This window comes from Ciona robusta, chromosome 13 (genome assembly GCF_009617815.1).
Source record: "Ciona robusta chromosome 13, ASM961781v2".
NCBI classification, from domain to species: domain Eukaryota; kingdom Metazoa; phylum Chordata; class Ascidiacea; order Phlebobranchia; family Cionidae; genus Ciona; species Ciona robusta.
In genome coordinates, this window is record NC_143247.1 from 2,148,879 (window position 1) to 2,165,523 (window position 16,645).

At 36.0% G+C, this 16,645-nt stretch overlaps 1 protein-coding gene across 1 annotated transcript; it reads left to right on the forward strand.

The window, feature by feature from the left end:
- The first annotated feature begins 1,782 nt into the window (after window positions 1-1,782).
- LOC149725740 (complement factor B-like) lies at window positions 1,783-16,375 on the forward strand. Its single transcript, XM_089890996.1, has 19 exons — window positions 1,783-1,941; window positions 2,958-3,101; window positions 3,753-3,962; window positions 4,073-4,213; window positions 4,761-4,937; window positions 5,240-5,443; window positions 6,110-6,307; window positions 6,656-6,882; window positions 7,798-7,942; window positions 8,207-8,353; window positions 8,753-8,829; window positions 9,679-9,847; window positions 10,429-10,589; window positions 11,986-12,118; window positions 12,480-12,613; window positions 13,269-13,473; window positions 14,396-14,543; window positions 14,969-15,095; window positions 15,617-16,375. Exons 1-19 carry the CDS (start codon window positions 1,866-1,868, stop codon window positions 15,788-15,790), a joined length of 2,997 nt encoding a protein of 998 aa, XP_089747122.1. The 5' UTR covers window positions 1,783-1,865; the 3' UTR covers window positions 15,791-16,375.
- The last annotated feature ends 270 nt before the right edge of the window (window positions 16,376-16,645 follow it).

The following is a 16,645-nucleotide window of genomic DNA, read 5'->3' on the forward strand; positions in this document are numbered from 1 at the left end:
CATTTGCCAGTAAACAAAGAATATTTACAAAATTATGTAACCGTATCCTCACGACTCTAAAAGGGCGTTGTTAATTGTTAACACATGATTAGAATCCATCGTACCCAACGGCACTATTACATCACAATAGTAATTTATGCAGCATGTGTACTATATCTTAAATGTCCTCGCCAATTTAAACATTTATGTGCAATAACGTAGCAACGACAGTTTAAAACTAAAGCATAATTTTTGAGCATTTAAAATACACTAAATGTATTGGCAAATTGAACAGCCCTCAGAAAACTGTATCAATTAAACATAAATGGCTCGTTTGTTTAGTGTACACGCTTATTTTCTTCCAATTAAATGTAAATATTTTTCCTTTGTAGGCGTTTAACAACTGTTGTTTTGTCGCTATATCCTGCTGTATTTTCGTTTAAAATAGTTTAAAATTTTCGCTACCGTAATCGAAGAGACAAATAAAGTTTTTATAAATGTAAAACAACTTAAATATAACAATCTTGCAGTAAATTAGCTTTTTAATTTTTCGCACTTAACTTTGTTTGGCACAAAACTGCTTTATATATACATTATTATGTTACCGTAACATAGAAGCAGTTAAAAACTTTTGTTACAATAGCGACAAAAACATGACCTTTATAATTGGATAGATTAATTGGATATAGGCTAACTTTAAAACGTTGCGATCATTTTCGATGAATTGACGTTTAAATGCCAATGTAAATGTTAATCTAAACAAATTGGCCGTTTAATTGGAAGAATTTATTAGGTCAAAATCGCCGAAGGCCATTCTATGAAATTTTATTAAATGGTTTTCTGTTTTGCGTCAAAACTTTCGTAGCCTGTTTTTGCAGGTTTTCTGTGTTTGTCCTTGGGCGCTGATTCGTATCAAGCTAAATCCTACAGGAAAGAAGTCAGTCACGTTTTTAAGTAAAGTTGAATATTGGGCAAATATATTCCAAAATCACAAGTCACTTTAAACGCGATAGGACCTCACTTTTACAGAAAAGGCTACTAGTTTAAAAACTAATGAGATATACAAAGACAAATTTTACTAGTTAGAATTAGTTTAGTAGTTAAGTTAAGTAGAAAAATAGAGCTCAAAACTGTTGTAGTGTTAGTTAAATAGAATAATTCCAATTTAAAAAAGCAGAATAAGCAAAAGTAGCATAGTAGGGTGGGGAAAGATGGGATAGCTTTTAAATTTATTTTCTCGTCCCATTTATTAGTAAACATAAAAACATTCAAAAATTTTTAAAACTATATTATCACTACTTCCATAGACTGTTGTTAATTGTTTAAAACACGATCAGAATATTTGGACATTATGTACTAAAGGTGTCCCATCTACCCCACAGTACAGTATATAGATCCTAAAAATGCCAAATTTGTAGCGCTTTTAAAACAACGTTTTTTAGTAAGTTGGGATAAGATTGTCCGTATTTTTATTCTTTTTTATCGTCCCGTCTGGTAGTAAACAAAGAATATTAACAAAAGTATTTAACCGTATCCTCACGACGCTAAAAAGTGTTGTTAACTGTTTAAAACATGATCAGAAAATATGGGTTTTAAGTGCTAACGGTATCCATCTTACCACACTATCGTCTGTAGGGGGTAACGGTCACGCCTTTTATCCAAAACATTATTTCTTTCTTTTTTATCAACAAGCGTGTTTTAATAACTGTTGTTTTACCGTTACAACCCGTCTTTTCGCTTTTGTCAACTCCCTTCTTCTTCGTTAACGTGACCGAAGTGACGAAAGAAATCTCATTTATTCATTCACACAGTAACATACATTAATTTTAAATTTTAATATAATTTAGAAACTTGTTTTACAGCGATTTTTGTATTCAGTTGAAATAATGGGTTTTCGCAGGATTTTGGTTCTGTCTTGTCTTTTGCTGTACTTTGTTAATTTTGCCAGTGGCGGTCATATAGGTAAGCATACGGGTATATATATATATATATTCATATTCATATATGTGGGGTAAGATGGGACACCTTTCATTCTATTTTCTTGTCCCATTTGGCAGTAAACTAGGAACATTCAAAGATATATGGAACTGTATTCTCACAATTCCCATAGACCGTTGTTAATTGTTTAAAACACGATCAGGGTATTTGTATATTTTGTGCTAAAGGTGTCCCGTCTTTCCCTATAATACTGTTTATAACCTAATGCTATTTAAACAACACAAGTTGCATGTATTTAGTATAAATAAATGTAACTTATTTAACCTTGTGTGGTGGGGCAAAACAGTCCTTATAACACGGGTGTTCTGTTTTATACACCTCGTGCCCGCTTACGAGTTACCACGTATGTAACTTTGTAGGTGATTTTTTTTCTATTTTTGTAATGTATGGCTGACAAAATTTTAACAACAAATCAGTGACTAACTGACTAATAAGAAAAGGATTTATGCGTCTTGCCCAAGGACACAAACGCCCACAATGGTAGCGGCGACGGCAGTAACGTCTCCGTCTCACATTGGTTAGCACCAGCCTCAAATGTGGAGATGCGTGGTGATACTCAAACCCAGGAATCCCTTAGGAATTATCTAAAATAAATTATCAGCCATACATAAATAAAAAGTCAAGATAATTAATCACCCACAAAGTAACATACTTGGTAACTCGTAAGCGGGCATGAGGTGTATGAAACAGAACACCCGTATTATAACAAAGTGGGAGAATATGGGACACCTTTTCATTCTATTTTCTTTACCCATTTGGTAGTAAACGGAGAACATTTAATGAATTATAAACCCGTATCCTCACGACTCCCATAGACCGTTTTTATCTGTTTAAAACACGATCAGGATATTTGGGTATTATGTGCTAAAGGTGTCCCATCTTCTTCCACCCTACTATATAACAGCTATCCTTGAGCGACCACACAAAAGAATAAAACAAGTTACATTCATTCATTAATATCATATTGTTCTTTTATTTAGGCGACTGTCCGAACAGAAACAGAACCTCAGCAATGGGGGTTGGGCGGCGTTGTAGAAAACAGTGTCGGCCAGGTGATACGAGATGCAGAGGCGGAAAAGTTTGCCTGTGTGACCACGAATGTGGCTATTCCTGTATAAAGTTGGGTAGGTGTTAATATACACGTCTGATTTTGCACCGTGTTCGAAGAAATGAAAAAATCATGTTATAGTAGGGTGGGTGGGATGGGACATCATTTCATTCTATTTTTCCGTCCTATTTGGTAGTAAACAAAAAATATTCAAAGAATTATAAACCGTATTCTCAAAACCCCTATACACCGTTGTTGATTGTTTAAAACACGATCAGGATATTTGAATGTTATGTTCTAAATGTGTCCCATCTTCCCCCACCCCACTATATATAGTGTACAAAGACACGGGGTTTATGTTTCATACACCTCGTGCCAGGTTACGACTTACCAAGTATGTTACTTTGTGGGTGATTATTTTTTGGGATATTTTATGTGCGGCTGATAGTTTGAACAACCCATTAGTAACCGCTGGGTTAGAGCAATTGCCGTAAAGTGTCTCGCCCAAGGACATATACGCCCACAATGGTAGCAGCATACCAATTTTTACAGCTCCAAACACAATACCATAAAAAATCACCCCACAAAGTAACATACTTGGTAACTTGTAAGCTGACACGGGGTGTATGAAACAGAACACCCGTGTTATAACGACTGTCATTTTGTGGCCACGCAAGGATAAAGTAAGTTACATTCATTCATTCATTCAATCATTTCTTTTTTACAGATAACTTTTGCCCCCATCCTCCTACACTTCTAAACTCCACAAGTATTAACATAACACGTACCAATGCGTCAGGCATAGTCCAAGCAGAAGCGCCATACCGTTACAATGACCGTGCAAGATATATATGCGATGCAGGCTTTACATTAGTACAAGATGGTAACCATATGTGCCATGGTAGAAGGGGATGGACAGGCACTTCTATATGTGCACGTAAGTTGCTCACTGTTAAGTTATAACATGGATGTCTTCTTATACACCAGACACACATTGTGTATTCATACACCTCATGCTCACTGTCAAATTATACTGTATATCTACAGGTAATTGTGGGCAGTATGATCCAGTGCTTGTAAGACGTAGAGGTATGGTGTGTGGAACAGAATGTCATGTGGATTCACAATGCAGCAATGGTTTACAATGCTTATGTGATGGTGCTTGTGGACTCAGGTGTGCCAATTCAAGTGAGTATAAGATAAGAGGTGCAACAACATAGGCGCCAAACCTGGGGTGGCAAGGTGGGCAAGACTACCCTGGAATTTTCGCACTGCATTAATCAGTAAACATTACAATTGAAAAGTTAGATTTATTTTATAATAATGAGTGTCTAACTACTCCTGCCCCCAATATCAGATTAACAAAGAAATATATTTATTGCAATCTGGGTTTAAATCTCAATACTACCTGAATCCCATTTTGGTTAACCTAAATACTTACCAAGCTTTTGGCATGGACTTTCTGGCCAGCACTGTAAAAACTAAAAACATTTTTTCAAACCACTGTAAAGTTATGTGCGCAATTATTTTGTGTGAAAGGGAGTAAAAAATAGATCTTTTGTTGTTAGTTTTTTTAAGGGATCTTCCGTAATTTGTTTTTGTGACCTTAAAGGATCTATTTTTTGTATAGACAGAACCAAACAGCAGGGTAAAACCGGGGTGTTAAACACTTAAGTCTGCCATACTGCTTAAAAAAAATTTCAAACTAAAAATCAAACATAATTTTTTTTTGTAGGCAATGACTGTGGTGAAGCCCCTCAAGTGAGAAATGCGACACTACAGTACACAGGAGAAGGGTTAGGTCGTGTAGCAAACTACATCTGCGATAGTGGCTTCTACAGATCAAGTGGAAGCTATGCTAGGAGATGCACAGTTGCTGGCACTTGGGATGGAACTTCTCCTACTTGCACAAGTGAGTTAAAACTTAAAATTTCTTGCAGGATTTAACATTTATTTGGGGTCAAAACATTTTAAGTGCCATGAGTGACGTGTTACTCCAACTTTTGGGGTAATATTCTATGTTTTATGTAATTAACGAATAAATTAATGTAACTTATTTACCCACGTATGGCGGGATACGACAGTCATTATAACACAAGTGTTCTGTTTCATACACCTCGTGCCCACTTACGAGCTACAATGTATGTAACTTTGTGGTGATTATATTTTTGGATCTTTTTGTTATACGTAATATTGTTTACATGTACTTTATAGGAGTTGAGTGCCCGGACCCAAGTGAAGCAATTGGAATGACAGACGGATACATAGCAGACTGGGTTGGAGGTCCTTACTACCCTGGCCAACAGTTTACATTTGAATGCCCATCGGGATACAGGTTAATTGGATCCCCTGTAAGGAGTTGTCAAACTAATGGTCGCTGGAGTGGCGTGCCAAATGCTTGTGACAGGCAGCGCCGAAGTGAGTTATGACTCCTTGTTAAAACAATATTTTCCTAGTTTTGGAGATTTGATTTTTTTAAAAAAGTTTTAAAATCTTGGATAAGTAAGTAATGTGAGGATAAATAAGTAACGTGAGGATAAGTAAGTAACGTGAGGATAAGTAAGTAATGTGAGGATAAGTAAGTAATGTGAGGATAAGTAAGTAACGTGAGGATAAGTAAGTAATGTGAGGATAAGTAAGTAACGTGAGGATAAGTAAGTAATGTGAGGATAGGTAAGTAACGTGAGGATAAGTAAGTAACGTGAGGATAAGTAAGTAATGTGAGGATAAGTAAGTAACGTGAGGATAAGTAAGTAACGTGAGGATAAATAAGTAATGTGAGGATAGGTAAGTAACGTGAGGATAAGTAAGTAATGTGAGGATAAGTAAGTAATGTGAGGATAAATAAGTAATGTGAGGATAAATAAGTAATGTGAGGATAAGTAAGTAATGTGAGGATAAGTAAGTAATGTGAGGATAAATAAGTAATGTGAGGATAAATAAGTAATGTGAGGATAAGTAAGTAACGTGAAGATAAGTAAGTAACGTGAGGATAAGTAAGTAACGTGAGGATAAGTAAGTAATGTGAGGATAAGTAAGTAATGTGAGGATAAATAAACAATAATTAACAAATGATTTTTACAGCTGGTGAAGTCAGATGCTCCCATCCTGGAATTCCTGTCAACGGGGAATTATTTTCTGGCGGGCGTGGACGTAATCGTTTTAGTGTGGGCAGTACGGTTACCTTCAGATGCCATGGAAGATACATACTGGTAGGCCAAGCTGTGCAAACATGCATGCGTTTCTTACAATGGGACGGACAAGGGGCACCTCAATGTATTGGTAAGGATTTTATATTTTTTGTAGTAATGTTAGAGTTTAAATTGAAAGACATTGTGTGTTAAGGTACTGGGTTCAAAGCTTGATGCTGCTAGCTTGGTCAGCGGTAATATTGTTTTACAATTTCCATCTAAATAGTTTTTTTTCACTGTTTTAAAAATTTATAAATGGATGTTACTAAATTATTCTTGCTTAGCAAGCAAGGACAGTTGTTATAACACAGGTATCTGTTATATACACCTCGTGCCTGCTAATGAGTTACCATGTATATAACTTTTTGGCTGAATTATTTAGGAGAGTAAATTTTTCTTTTTCTGTAAGACTGTCACCAAGAAATGAATCTTTTTTTAGATCCAATTTACCCAGACGACCCACGGGAAGCTGCTCAAAGGTTGAGCGAAAATACAAATCGTATAAGTGTGCATATGAGTACACCAAGCTCTGGAGTTGGTGGGCGATCCATCACAGCTGATCATGAGGGTGGAAATGAAATTTATTTTCTGATTGATTTTTCACGAAGTGTAACTGACGAAGCGCTTGATCACTCACTCAAATTTGCACAGAAGCTTGTCACAAGGGTTTGTTAGATATTCATTTTTTTAAGTATTATAAGGGTCAGTGGTATTGCACACCATATAGTGAATGAATGAGTGAATGTAACTTACTTTATCCTCACGTGGCCAGAAAACGACAGTCATTATAACACTGGTGTTCTGTTTCATACACCTCGTGCCTGCTTACGAGTTACCGAGTATGTTACTTTATGGGTGATTTTTTTATTTTTTTATGTGTGGCTGATAATTTGGACAACCCATTAGTGACCAATGATTTGAAGCAATTATAGTGAAAGAATGTATTGAAAAAAACACCCATTACTGTTACCATTGTGGGCGTATGTTTCTTTGGGCAAGCCACTTAACGCCAATTGCTCCAACCCAGTGGTCACTAATAAGCTGTCTAAATTATCAGCCATACATATATAACAAAACTAGTGACATTTACTTGCATGCACAAAAGGATAACTAGAATAACGATCCGCATTAACTCGTCATATGATAACTCGCTAACCGTGTTATTTTGCATGGTCATTAGTTTATGCGCGTATCAACATTCAGTAAGCTTATTTTAGCGCAATATTGTTAAATCTAGTTTTAAATAAGTTTTAACACCTCATGGTGCTATTACCAACTAAATCCTGTAAAAATAATACCCGAAAAAAATAAGGCTCTTAAAAGTGAAACTGTACTTCACTATACTTTTCTTTACGCGCATAATGCGAGCAACAACCAACCTCCTACAGCAGATGACACGCTTATGACGTTATGTGTGTTAACTTTGTTTTTGCGAGTAAATATGCGAGTACTTACGCGCATTAAAGTGACCATGCAAAAAGGGTATAAGGTACCATCAATTGCTTATAGTTTATACCTAATACATTTTTTTCCAGTTTTTAGTAAAAAACAGTTTTTAATATTTTGATTCTTTTTTTGCAGTTTGCAGGGGGAACAAATAAAACGGCACATTACGGGGTAATTATTTTTGCCTCTGAACCCAAAGTTGAACTCAACAGTAGGATTAATAGACGACTGAACTCAACTCAAATTATCCAATATTTTATACGAATTTCTCAAAAAAAGCGTAAGTTTTTATAAAATAAATTTTTGTAATTTTTTTTGGGGGTAATTTTTGAATTTTGTATAAATTGTATACACTATCAGACATTCAAAAAAGGGTAAAAATATCCAAAAAAATAAAACATATCCATATAGGACCTGATACGTGGACATGAGGTGTATAAAACAGAACACCTGTGTTATAACAACTCTCATTGCACTACCATACAAGAATAAAGCAAGTTACATGAAACAGGCTAAGTTGAGTTAAATTATGTTTGAATTACAGAGGAAATACGACAGACAGTTGGTGGGGGAACCAACACTGGAGCTGCCTTGAACGTCTTAAGAGGAATGTTGGGTATTTCTTACCAGACTGACAGAATCAACAATGGAGGCAACAACAGACAAAGGCACTGCTTTATTCTGACTGACGGTAACTTTTTTGTTTAAAATCTTTTCCATAGGGTAGGGTGAAGCTGTATTTGTGGATAAACTTTAAAATAAGCCAAACTTAAGCACTTTGGGGCTGGTGAATGCTGGAACCGAATTGTATTTTCTGATGTGGCAAAGTGGATTGGGTGCCTGCCTCTAACCTAGAGGTAATGGGTTCAAGACTTGTCAATGCCACCGTTGTCACTGTGCAAAAAAACATACAAAAAATTAAAAAAGTCAAAAAAAAAATAATCACTCACAAAGTAACATACATGGTAACTCGTAAACTGGCATAAAGTGTATTGAATTGAACATCAATGTTATAACGATTGTCGTTTTCCAGCCACGCAAAGATAAAGTAAGTTACATTTATTCGTTTTTAAATTGATTTTTTTTTCAGGTAAATCAAATCACGGCGATAACCCAGTAAACATTGTAAATATAATTTTAAGAGAATTCCAGCCAAATCCACCCCAGGTATTACAACTTTAAAGGATTTTTAATATAACTGTTCTTCACAGGTGTATTTAGTGGCGTAGCCAGGGAAGTTTAAGGCGGCACAATTTTTCGTTTATAAGTTTATTATATAAACTGTTGCAGTCATGCAGAGTATAAGTCGAAAAGCAAAAACAAACTCTTTAAAACAGAAAAAGAGCCCTTTAAATATGATTTTATATTATATAATATAAAAATGATTTAATATTATATACCCCCTTTAAAAAATATTAAAAAAACAACTTTTTTTAGCCTGATCTTTTGTACTGTATTGGTACATTACATTCACAACAATGAGGTTTTCTATGTTTGACAACTATGAATGTAACTGCATTTTAACAATTTCAGCCCAGATTTTACCCTGCTGTTATGTCCATAAAAACAAGCAGAGCCAAAGTATATTGCATTCACCACATTGATCAATGATGTTCCCTATATTTGACAACTATGAGTGTAAATATATTTTAACAATGTCACCCCGGGTTTTACCCTGCTGTTATGTCTATACAAACAGGCAGAGCCAAAGTATATTGCATTCACCACATGAATCAATAAGGTTTCTTACGTTTGACAACTGTGATTGTAACTTCATTTTAACAGTAAAGAACTCATTTTGTTATTTTATTTCCTGTAGTTTTAATATTTTTTCTAAAACTGCCTTATGTGTATGGGTAATTAAGGATTATTATTTGATTACGCTACTGAGTTAAAGCAATAGCCTATAGACTCGCGCCCACATTTGTAGCGGAATCGGTATTGCCCCAAATTTCTAGGCTACAAGCAGACGTATCAACTTTTTCCTTGCGCTTATTTACATAAATTCTTCAACAGTTTTACAGCATAACTTCTTGTACTACATGCCGCGGAAACACACCAGATGCAAGAGCAGAGTACACGCAACTGTTAGGCCTTGCTGGAGGAAAACTAGAAAACTTTGTGCAAATTGAAAACTTCTATCTGCTGGAACAATACATTGACCGAGTAATTGATGTTCGCATAGGTAGGTAATGTTTTTGAATTAAAAAGCTATGACCATTGACTTTATGCTTACTGTTGTGTTTTACATGGTGTCTTCTCATACACCAGACACATATGGTGCATTCATACACCTCATGCTCACTGTCAAGTTATAACATTGGTATCTTCCTATACACCAGACACACATGGTGCATTCATACACCTCATGCTCACTGTCAAGTTATAACATTGGTATCTTCCTATACACCAGGCACACATGGTGTATTCATACACCTCATGCTTATTGTCAAGTTATAACATGGGTGTCTTCTAATACACCAGGCACACATGGTGTATTCATACACCTCATGCTCACTGTCAAGTTATAACATGGATGTCTTCTAATACACCAGGCACACATGGTGTATTCATACACCTCATGCTTATTGTCGAGTTATAACACGGGTGTCTTCTTATACACCAAGCAACTTGACAGTAGTTGCTCCAAACAATTAATTCTCCTTTAATGAACAGTTCAAAGCAATGCTTTCAAAAATGATTAATTTGAAAGGTATATGCTATAAATTACAACCTACCATATAAATACGATAATATGTGCTTCAGACTATGGAAAATGTGGACAAGCAGGTGACATAGGAAGTATAAAAACAAGAGCTCGCTTTGGTAGAGTGCTTAACGGAGAAACAGCTGTTGATAAAGCTTGGCCATGGCAAGGAGTTTTTACAAAAAAAGTTAATGGTGGAAATTTTCAGCAAATATTAAAAGTAGGTTAATTACATTAATATTTAACAAATTTAAATTCTTATAGAAAAAAAATTTTTTCTGTAAAGGCGCTAGTTTTTTTAAAATACTATATATAAAAAATGTTATGGATTTTTTTAAATGTTACCCCTTAAAAGTTAATATTAATTTAATATTATATTTCTTCCGGCACCGTAGCACAGTTGGTTAGCGCTCCTACCTCGAACCCAGAGGTAATGGGTTCGAGGCTCGTCGCTGCTACCATTGTGGGCATATGTGTCCTTGGGCAAGACACTTAACGGCAATTGCTCCAACCCAGTGGTCACTAATGGGTTGTCTAAATTATCAGCCACACATTAAAAAGAATCACCTACAAAGTAACATACTTGGTAATTCATAAGCTTAACGACTGTCATTTTCCAAACATGCAGGAATAAAGTAAGTTATATTCATTCGATGATGATCTGGTGCTACGAAAACGTAACCAACAAAAATCAAGTCCAACCACTAGTAGTAATTGAGAAATATATTTCGCCTAAATGGCATCGTCAGTCTCTGCAAAAGAAGCGTAAAAAAAATATAGCAAAGTAATGGAATGGAGAATACCAAAGAACACAAACACCTGCATATACGAACATTAAAAACATCAGAACGGGAGAGGCACGCTGGACAAACAGAGGAAAGCAGAAAGGTGTAAGCTAGGTGTAAAAGGCGACAAGTTGCGTGTTAGGGGTGACCATGCTCGTTTTGTGCTGGCCGTGCATGCCACAAAGGGACAAGACAAGCTCTAAGACAAGCTGAAACTTGGAAACACCAGTTCAACACGTCTTCAGATACCAAGGAACTTCCTACAATACTGGTTTGGGCTACGAGCTTCCCACACCTAGACAATTTATCAGATAAGGAGAGGTAATTGCAACCCAAGGCTCTTGTTACCTACAGAAAACCACCGAACCCTCAGAATATATTGACAGGCGTATTGCGCATGGGAAGGATAACTTTAAATCTCCCGGTTCGTATCCATGTGGCCACTGTGCCCTTTGTGGCATGCACGGCCAGCACAAAACGAGCATGGTCACCCCCAACACGCAACTTTCTACGCCATGAGGTATGGTACGCCTCACACAAACCCTCAACTGCAAATGCTACGGCATATACGTGGCCACTTGCAAATTTTGCGATAGTCAGTATGTAGGCCAAACCAAGAATAAATTCTCTACCCGCTAGACGGCGCACGCACGCTCCTTCGTTATCTCGCTTCCTTGTCGCCTTTTACACCTGTTCATAGATGCAGGTGTTTGTGTTCTTTGGTATTCTTCATTCCATTACTTTGCTATATTTTTATACGCTTCTTTTGCAGAGACTGACGATGCCATTTCAGAATTTATTACAAGTTATATTCATCCATTACCTTTACAGAGCTATTCTACAAGCAACTTCCTTGGTGGTGGTTCTATTATTAACAACCAATGGGTTTTAACTGCAGCTCATTTATTCGCAAAATATGATGAAGGAAATGCTGCATGGCAACGAAATTTTCGTGTTACTTTTGGTAAGATGTTTTTGAACAGTTTTTGCAGTTTGTTAATTCAATTAATGGCACTTATTTATCCTCATGTGACAGGAAAGATAGAAGTTATAACACAGGTGTCTTATAGTTTTACACCTCGTGCCCGCTTACCGGTTATACATGTACAATTTTGTTTTTTTGTTTGTTTGACAACTTAAACAACCCATTAGTGACTACTGGGTTGAAGCAATTAATGTTGTTTTGCCCAAGAATACATGCACCCACAATGGTAGCAGCATTGAGCATTGAACCTAGTACCGTATGCTTACAATGCAAGTGGCTAACCACTTGTGTCATACAAAAGTTTCAGAAACGATACTAAATATTGTTTTTATTTATACAGGTTTATACAATCGCCCGATTACACGCAGTCATTATCGAAACAGACTGGATCCTACCATGGTGGTGTACAATACAGAAAAAATAATATATCATCCAGATTTTGATGATATATCCCTAGACAATGATACTGCTCTGGTAAGTATCAAGAACATACACCTCATGCTCACTATTGAGTTATAACATGAGTGTCCTCTTATACACCAGACACACATGGTGTATTCATACACCTCATGCTCACTATTGAGTTATAACGTGGGTGTCTTCTTATACACCAGACACACATGGTGTATTTATACACCTCATGCTCACTATTGAGTTATAACATGGGTGTCCTCTTATACACCAGACACACATGGTGTATTCATACACCTCATGCTCACTATTGAGTTATAACGTGGGTGTCCTCTTATACACCAAACACACATGGTGTATTCATACACCTCATGCTCACTATTGAGTTATAACATGGGTGTCCTCTTATACACCAAACACACATGGTGTATTCATACACCTCATGCTCATTGTTGAGTTATAACATGGGTGTCTTCTTATACACCAGACACACATGGTGTATTTATACAACTCATGCTTACTGTCAAGTTATAACATGGGTGTCTTCTTATACACCAGGCACACATGGTGTATTCATACACCTCATGCTCACTGTTAAGTTATAACATGAGTGTCTTACACCAGATATACTTGGTGTATTCCTACACCTCTTGCTCACAAAGTTATCTAAATCCTATTATTATATATAACAGACTAACACATATACTTATTTCTCCAGGTTAAACTTGGCCAGCAAGTAAAACTAGACCCCACAAAGACAAGATGGATAAATGTTCCCAACACATTTGGTTGGGTCAATTTCACAGATTACATCAGACCTGTATGTTTACCTTGCATGCCAAACAATTGCTTGAACAGTTATTTGAGAACTAAAGGAAGAATTCCAGCCAATTCAAATCAACAGCAAATCTGTGACATTGAAAGTATGTGTAACTAACTTGTTCTACATATATGTACTATCTTAATGAATGTAACCTGCTTTGGAAATTCGTTATAACACGGGTGTTCTGTTTCATACACCTCCTGTCTGCTTACAAGTTAACACGAATATAACTGCGTGGGTGATTATCATTTTGGGATTTTTATTTTGTATATATATGGCTAAAAATTTGAAGGGACAGCCACTAAGGGAGAATTTAGACAAATCAAAAGGGATTACTATGTTGAAGCAATTGCTGTTGAATTTCTTGACCAAGGACACATTCACAGAAATAATAGCAGGGTTGAGCCTTGTACCCTGTATCTTTAGGCAGCCAGGTAGACTGTTTGTTACGAAATAGTAGGGATTCATTATATCATAATAGCGATTGTTTTGCCTGGAAATTAATTACGACATAATAGCACACGGCGATTCTTTGTGTCATAATTCACATGGTGATTCTTTGCGTCATAATAAGGAATGACACCTCATCATTTAGTATGTGTAAGAGGTTTAAAAACAGATTTAAAAGTTTGCTATTTTAATTTAACTTTTACGTGCGTCGTATTTAGGCCTTTTGAACACCAATGTAATAACCCTTTTTTTTATAGTTTTTCGCGCCCCCGTTCCGATTGTTTCACGCCCCCTAGGGAGGCGCGCCCTCCAGTTTAAGAAGCACTGGGTTAGAGCGCTCGTGTTCTAACCAAAAGATACCGAGTTCGTAGCTCAACGCTGCTACCATTATGGATGTATGTGGCCTTGGGCAAGACACTTACCGGCAATTGCTCCAAACCAGTGGTTACTAATCGGTTGTCTAAATTGTCAGCCAAACTGTTTTAAATTGTTATCTGTGAATTCAATATTTTTATGTTGTTTTGAATTTGCAGTTTTACACAGCAAAGAATTAACCTCGTTACGATTTTCAGCCGCAGCAGTTTTGGATGTGTCAAACAGCCAGAATATTGCAGTCGTAACCGGTTTTGGGCATGAAAATGAGAGATCTTCTAATGACCTAAAATTGAATGCTTCTGCGACTTTAAAGCAAGGAGTTCTTAAGCTTATGCCACATGCAACGTAAACGTTTTATTTTATATTTTCAATGAATAAATGTAACCTATTTATCTTTTCAATGGCGGGGCAACCACTTTTTTGGACACCTCGTGCACGTTTGTGAGTTAAAATGTATAGTTGATATATACTCTATCATTTTAAACTGTGCCAAGAGTTAAAGGTTCAAGGCTCGTTGCTGCTACCATTGTGGGTGTATATGTCCTTGGTCAAGAAACTAAACAGCTGTCCTTGGTCAAGAAACTAAACTATTGCTTTAACCCAGTTGTCACTAATGTTGTGTAAAGTAATACAGAATAAAACATCCACAAAGTTGCATACAAGGTAACTTGTAATCGGGCATGAGGTGTATGAAACAAAACAGCAGTGTTATAATGACTGTCCCAACACCTAATAGTATCAAAATTTGATTCGAAATTTTTGTTTTAAAGGTGTCGAGACTTTACTAATCAATGGGGAAAAGACCTTACACAACAAATGGTTTGTGCTACAAGTTCAAATTCTTCAGTTGGTATAGATGCATGTCGAGGGGACAGTGGTGGACCTTTAATAAGAGAGGTAATATAAACATCGTAAGCTGGCACGAGGTGTATAAAACATAACACCCGTGTTATAATGTCTATCATTTTCCAACCTCGCGAGGATAAGGCAAGTTAGATTTATATATTCATATATTCATATTTAATATTTTTTTACATTCTATTCTGTATTGGTGAAGTTTTACGGCAAGGCAGTCTATAGATGTTTGGATTTAGGCAAGAGAGAACCTGTAACACAATGGCTAGCGTGTTTTCCTCCAACCCAGAGGTTACGGTTCAAGGCTTGTCGCTGCTACCATTGTTGGTGTATAGGTCACTAAACGAACATTTCCAACATAATTGTCCCTAATAGGTTGTCTAAACTGTCGAAGAAACGCGAAAAAAATTAAAGAAATCATAATGTCTAAATTACATATGTGGTTACTCGTAAGCGGGCATAAGGTGTATGAAACAGAACACCGGTGTTATAACAACTATCATTACCCCAAAATGCGAGAATAAATAGGTTACATTTGCTAATCCAGTTATTCCATGTTACAGTTATATGATGAGAACACAAGAAAAAGCTGTTGGATTCAAATGGGTATAGTAAGCTGGGGATATGGGTGTGGTAAGAAGACCACGGTAAATGGAGTAAACAGTTTCAGGCCTGGAATTTTTACCAAGCTGCCTTTGTTTATGGCATGGGTGAACCAAACCATGGAAGCTAACTAACTATAGCAGGATCTCTGTATTGCTACACAGTGTTTATAGCAGCTTTTAATCGTGTTTAGGTATATAATGTGTACAAAGTTCATGTTATTGGCTGGATTTGTAACTTTTTGCAGTATGTTTTACACATAACAATTGTGTTCTACATTATTATAAAGAGTTACAAAATAATTAAGTAAAACAGTTTTTCCCACTCTTATGAATGTATGTGTCATGGAGCAAGACACTTAACAGCAATTGCTCCAACCCAGTGGTCACTTATGTGTTGTCCAAATTGTAACCCATACATATATCAAAATTACCAAAAAAAGTAAAATTGTCAATTTTTAGCATTTTTTTAGGCATGTGTAATTCATATGGAATAATATCATAAGCAGTCACATGCTTTGCATTACTGTGTTAGTATTTTACATTTTGGTTCTTTGCTGCAACTGTAAAGTAAAATATTGGTTTCTTTTAGTTATGGAAGAAAATATTAACTTATTATGTGTATATATGCATATCATTGTGTTTGGGCAAAAGTTAACTGGTATAAAACTGTACATTTATTTGGCGGTGCGTAATAAATAGTTATAGTCGTATGTAAAAGTCTTTGGCAAGAATTTCGTTTTGTGTTTTTACATGGTTGTCTAAAACACCCTTAAAGTACAGACAATCTGTCTAAACAAAACGTTTTAACCTGCCTTTACAATAACGTTTACTTTTTGGGAGTCTATCGCAATCAAATTACAACCTAATTATAACGTTGTAAAAGTTAAGATTACGTTTTGTGTCTGTTGTGTAATATCTCATATTTTCTAATTGTGTTTTAACAATTAACAACAGTAAGAATATGGAAAAAACGTTCTGTTTCATACA

Excerpts from the sequence above, each read along its gene's own strand:
- LOC149725740 (XM_089890996.1), top strand. The coding sequence starts at position 1,866 with ATGGGTTTTCGCAGGATTTTGGTTCTGTCTTGTCTTTTGCTGTACTTT. Across the intron at positions 9,848-10,428 it reads AGTAATTGATGTTCGCATAG|ACTATGGAAAATGTGGACAA; the intron begins GTAGGTAATGTT and ends TATGTGCTTCAG. Across the intron at positions 15,096-15,616 it reads GTGGACCTTTAATAAGAGAG|TTATATGATGAGAACACAAG; the intron begins GTAATATAAACA and ends TCCATGTTACAG.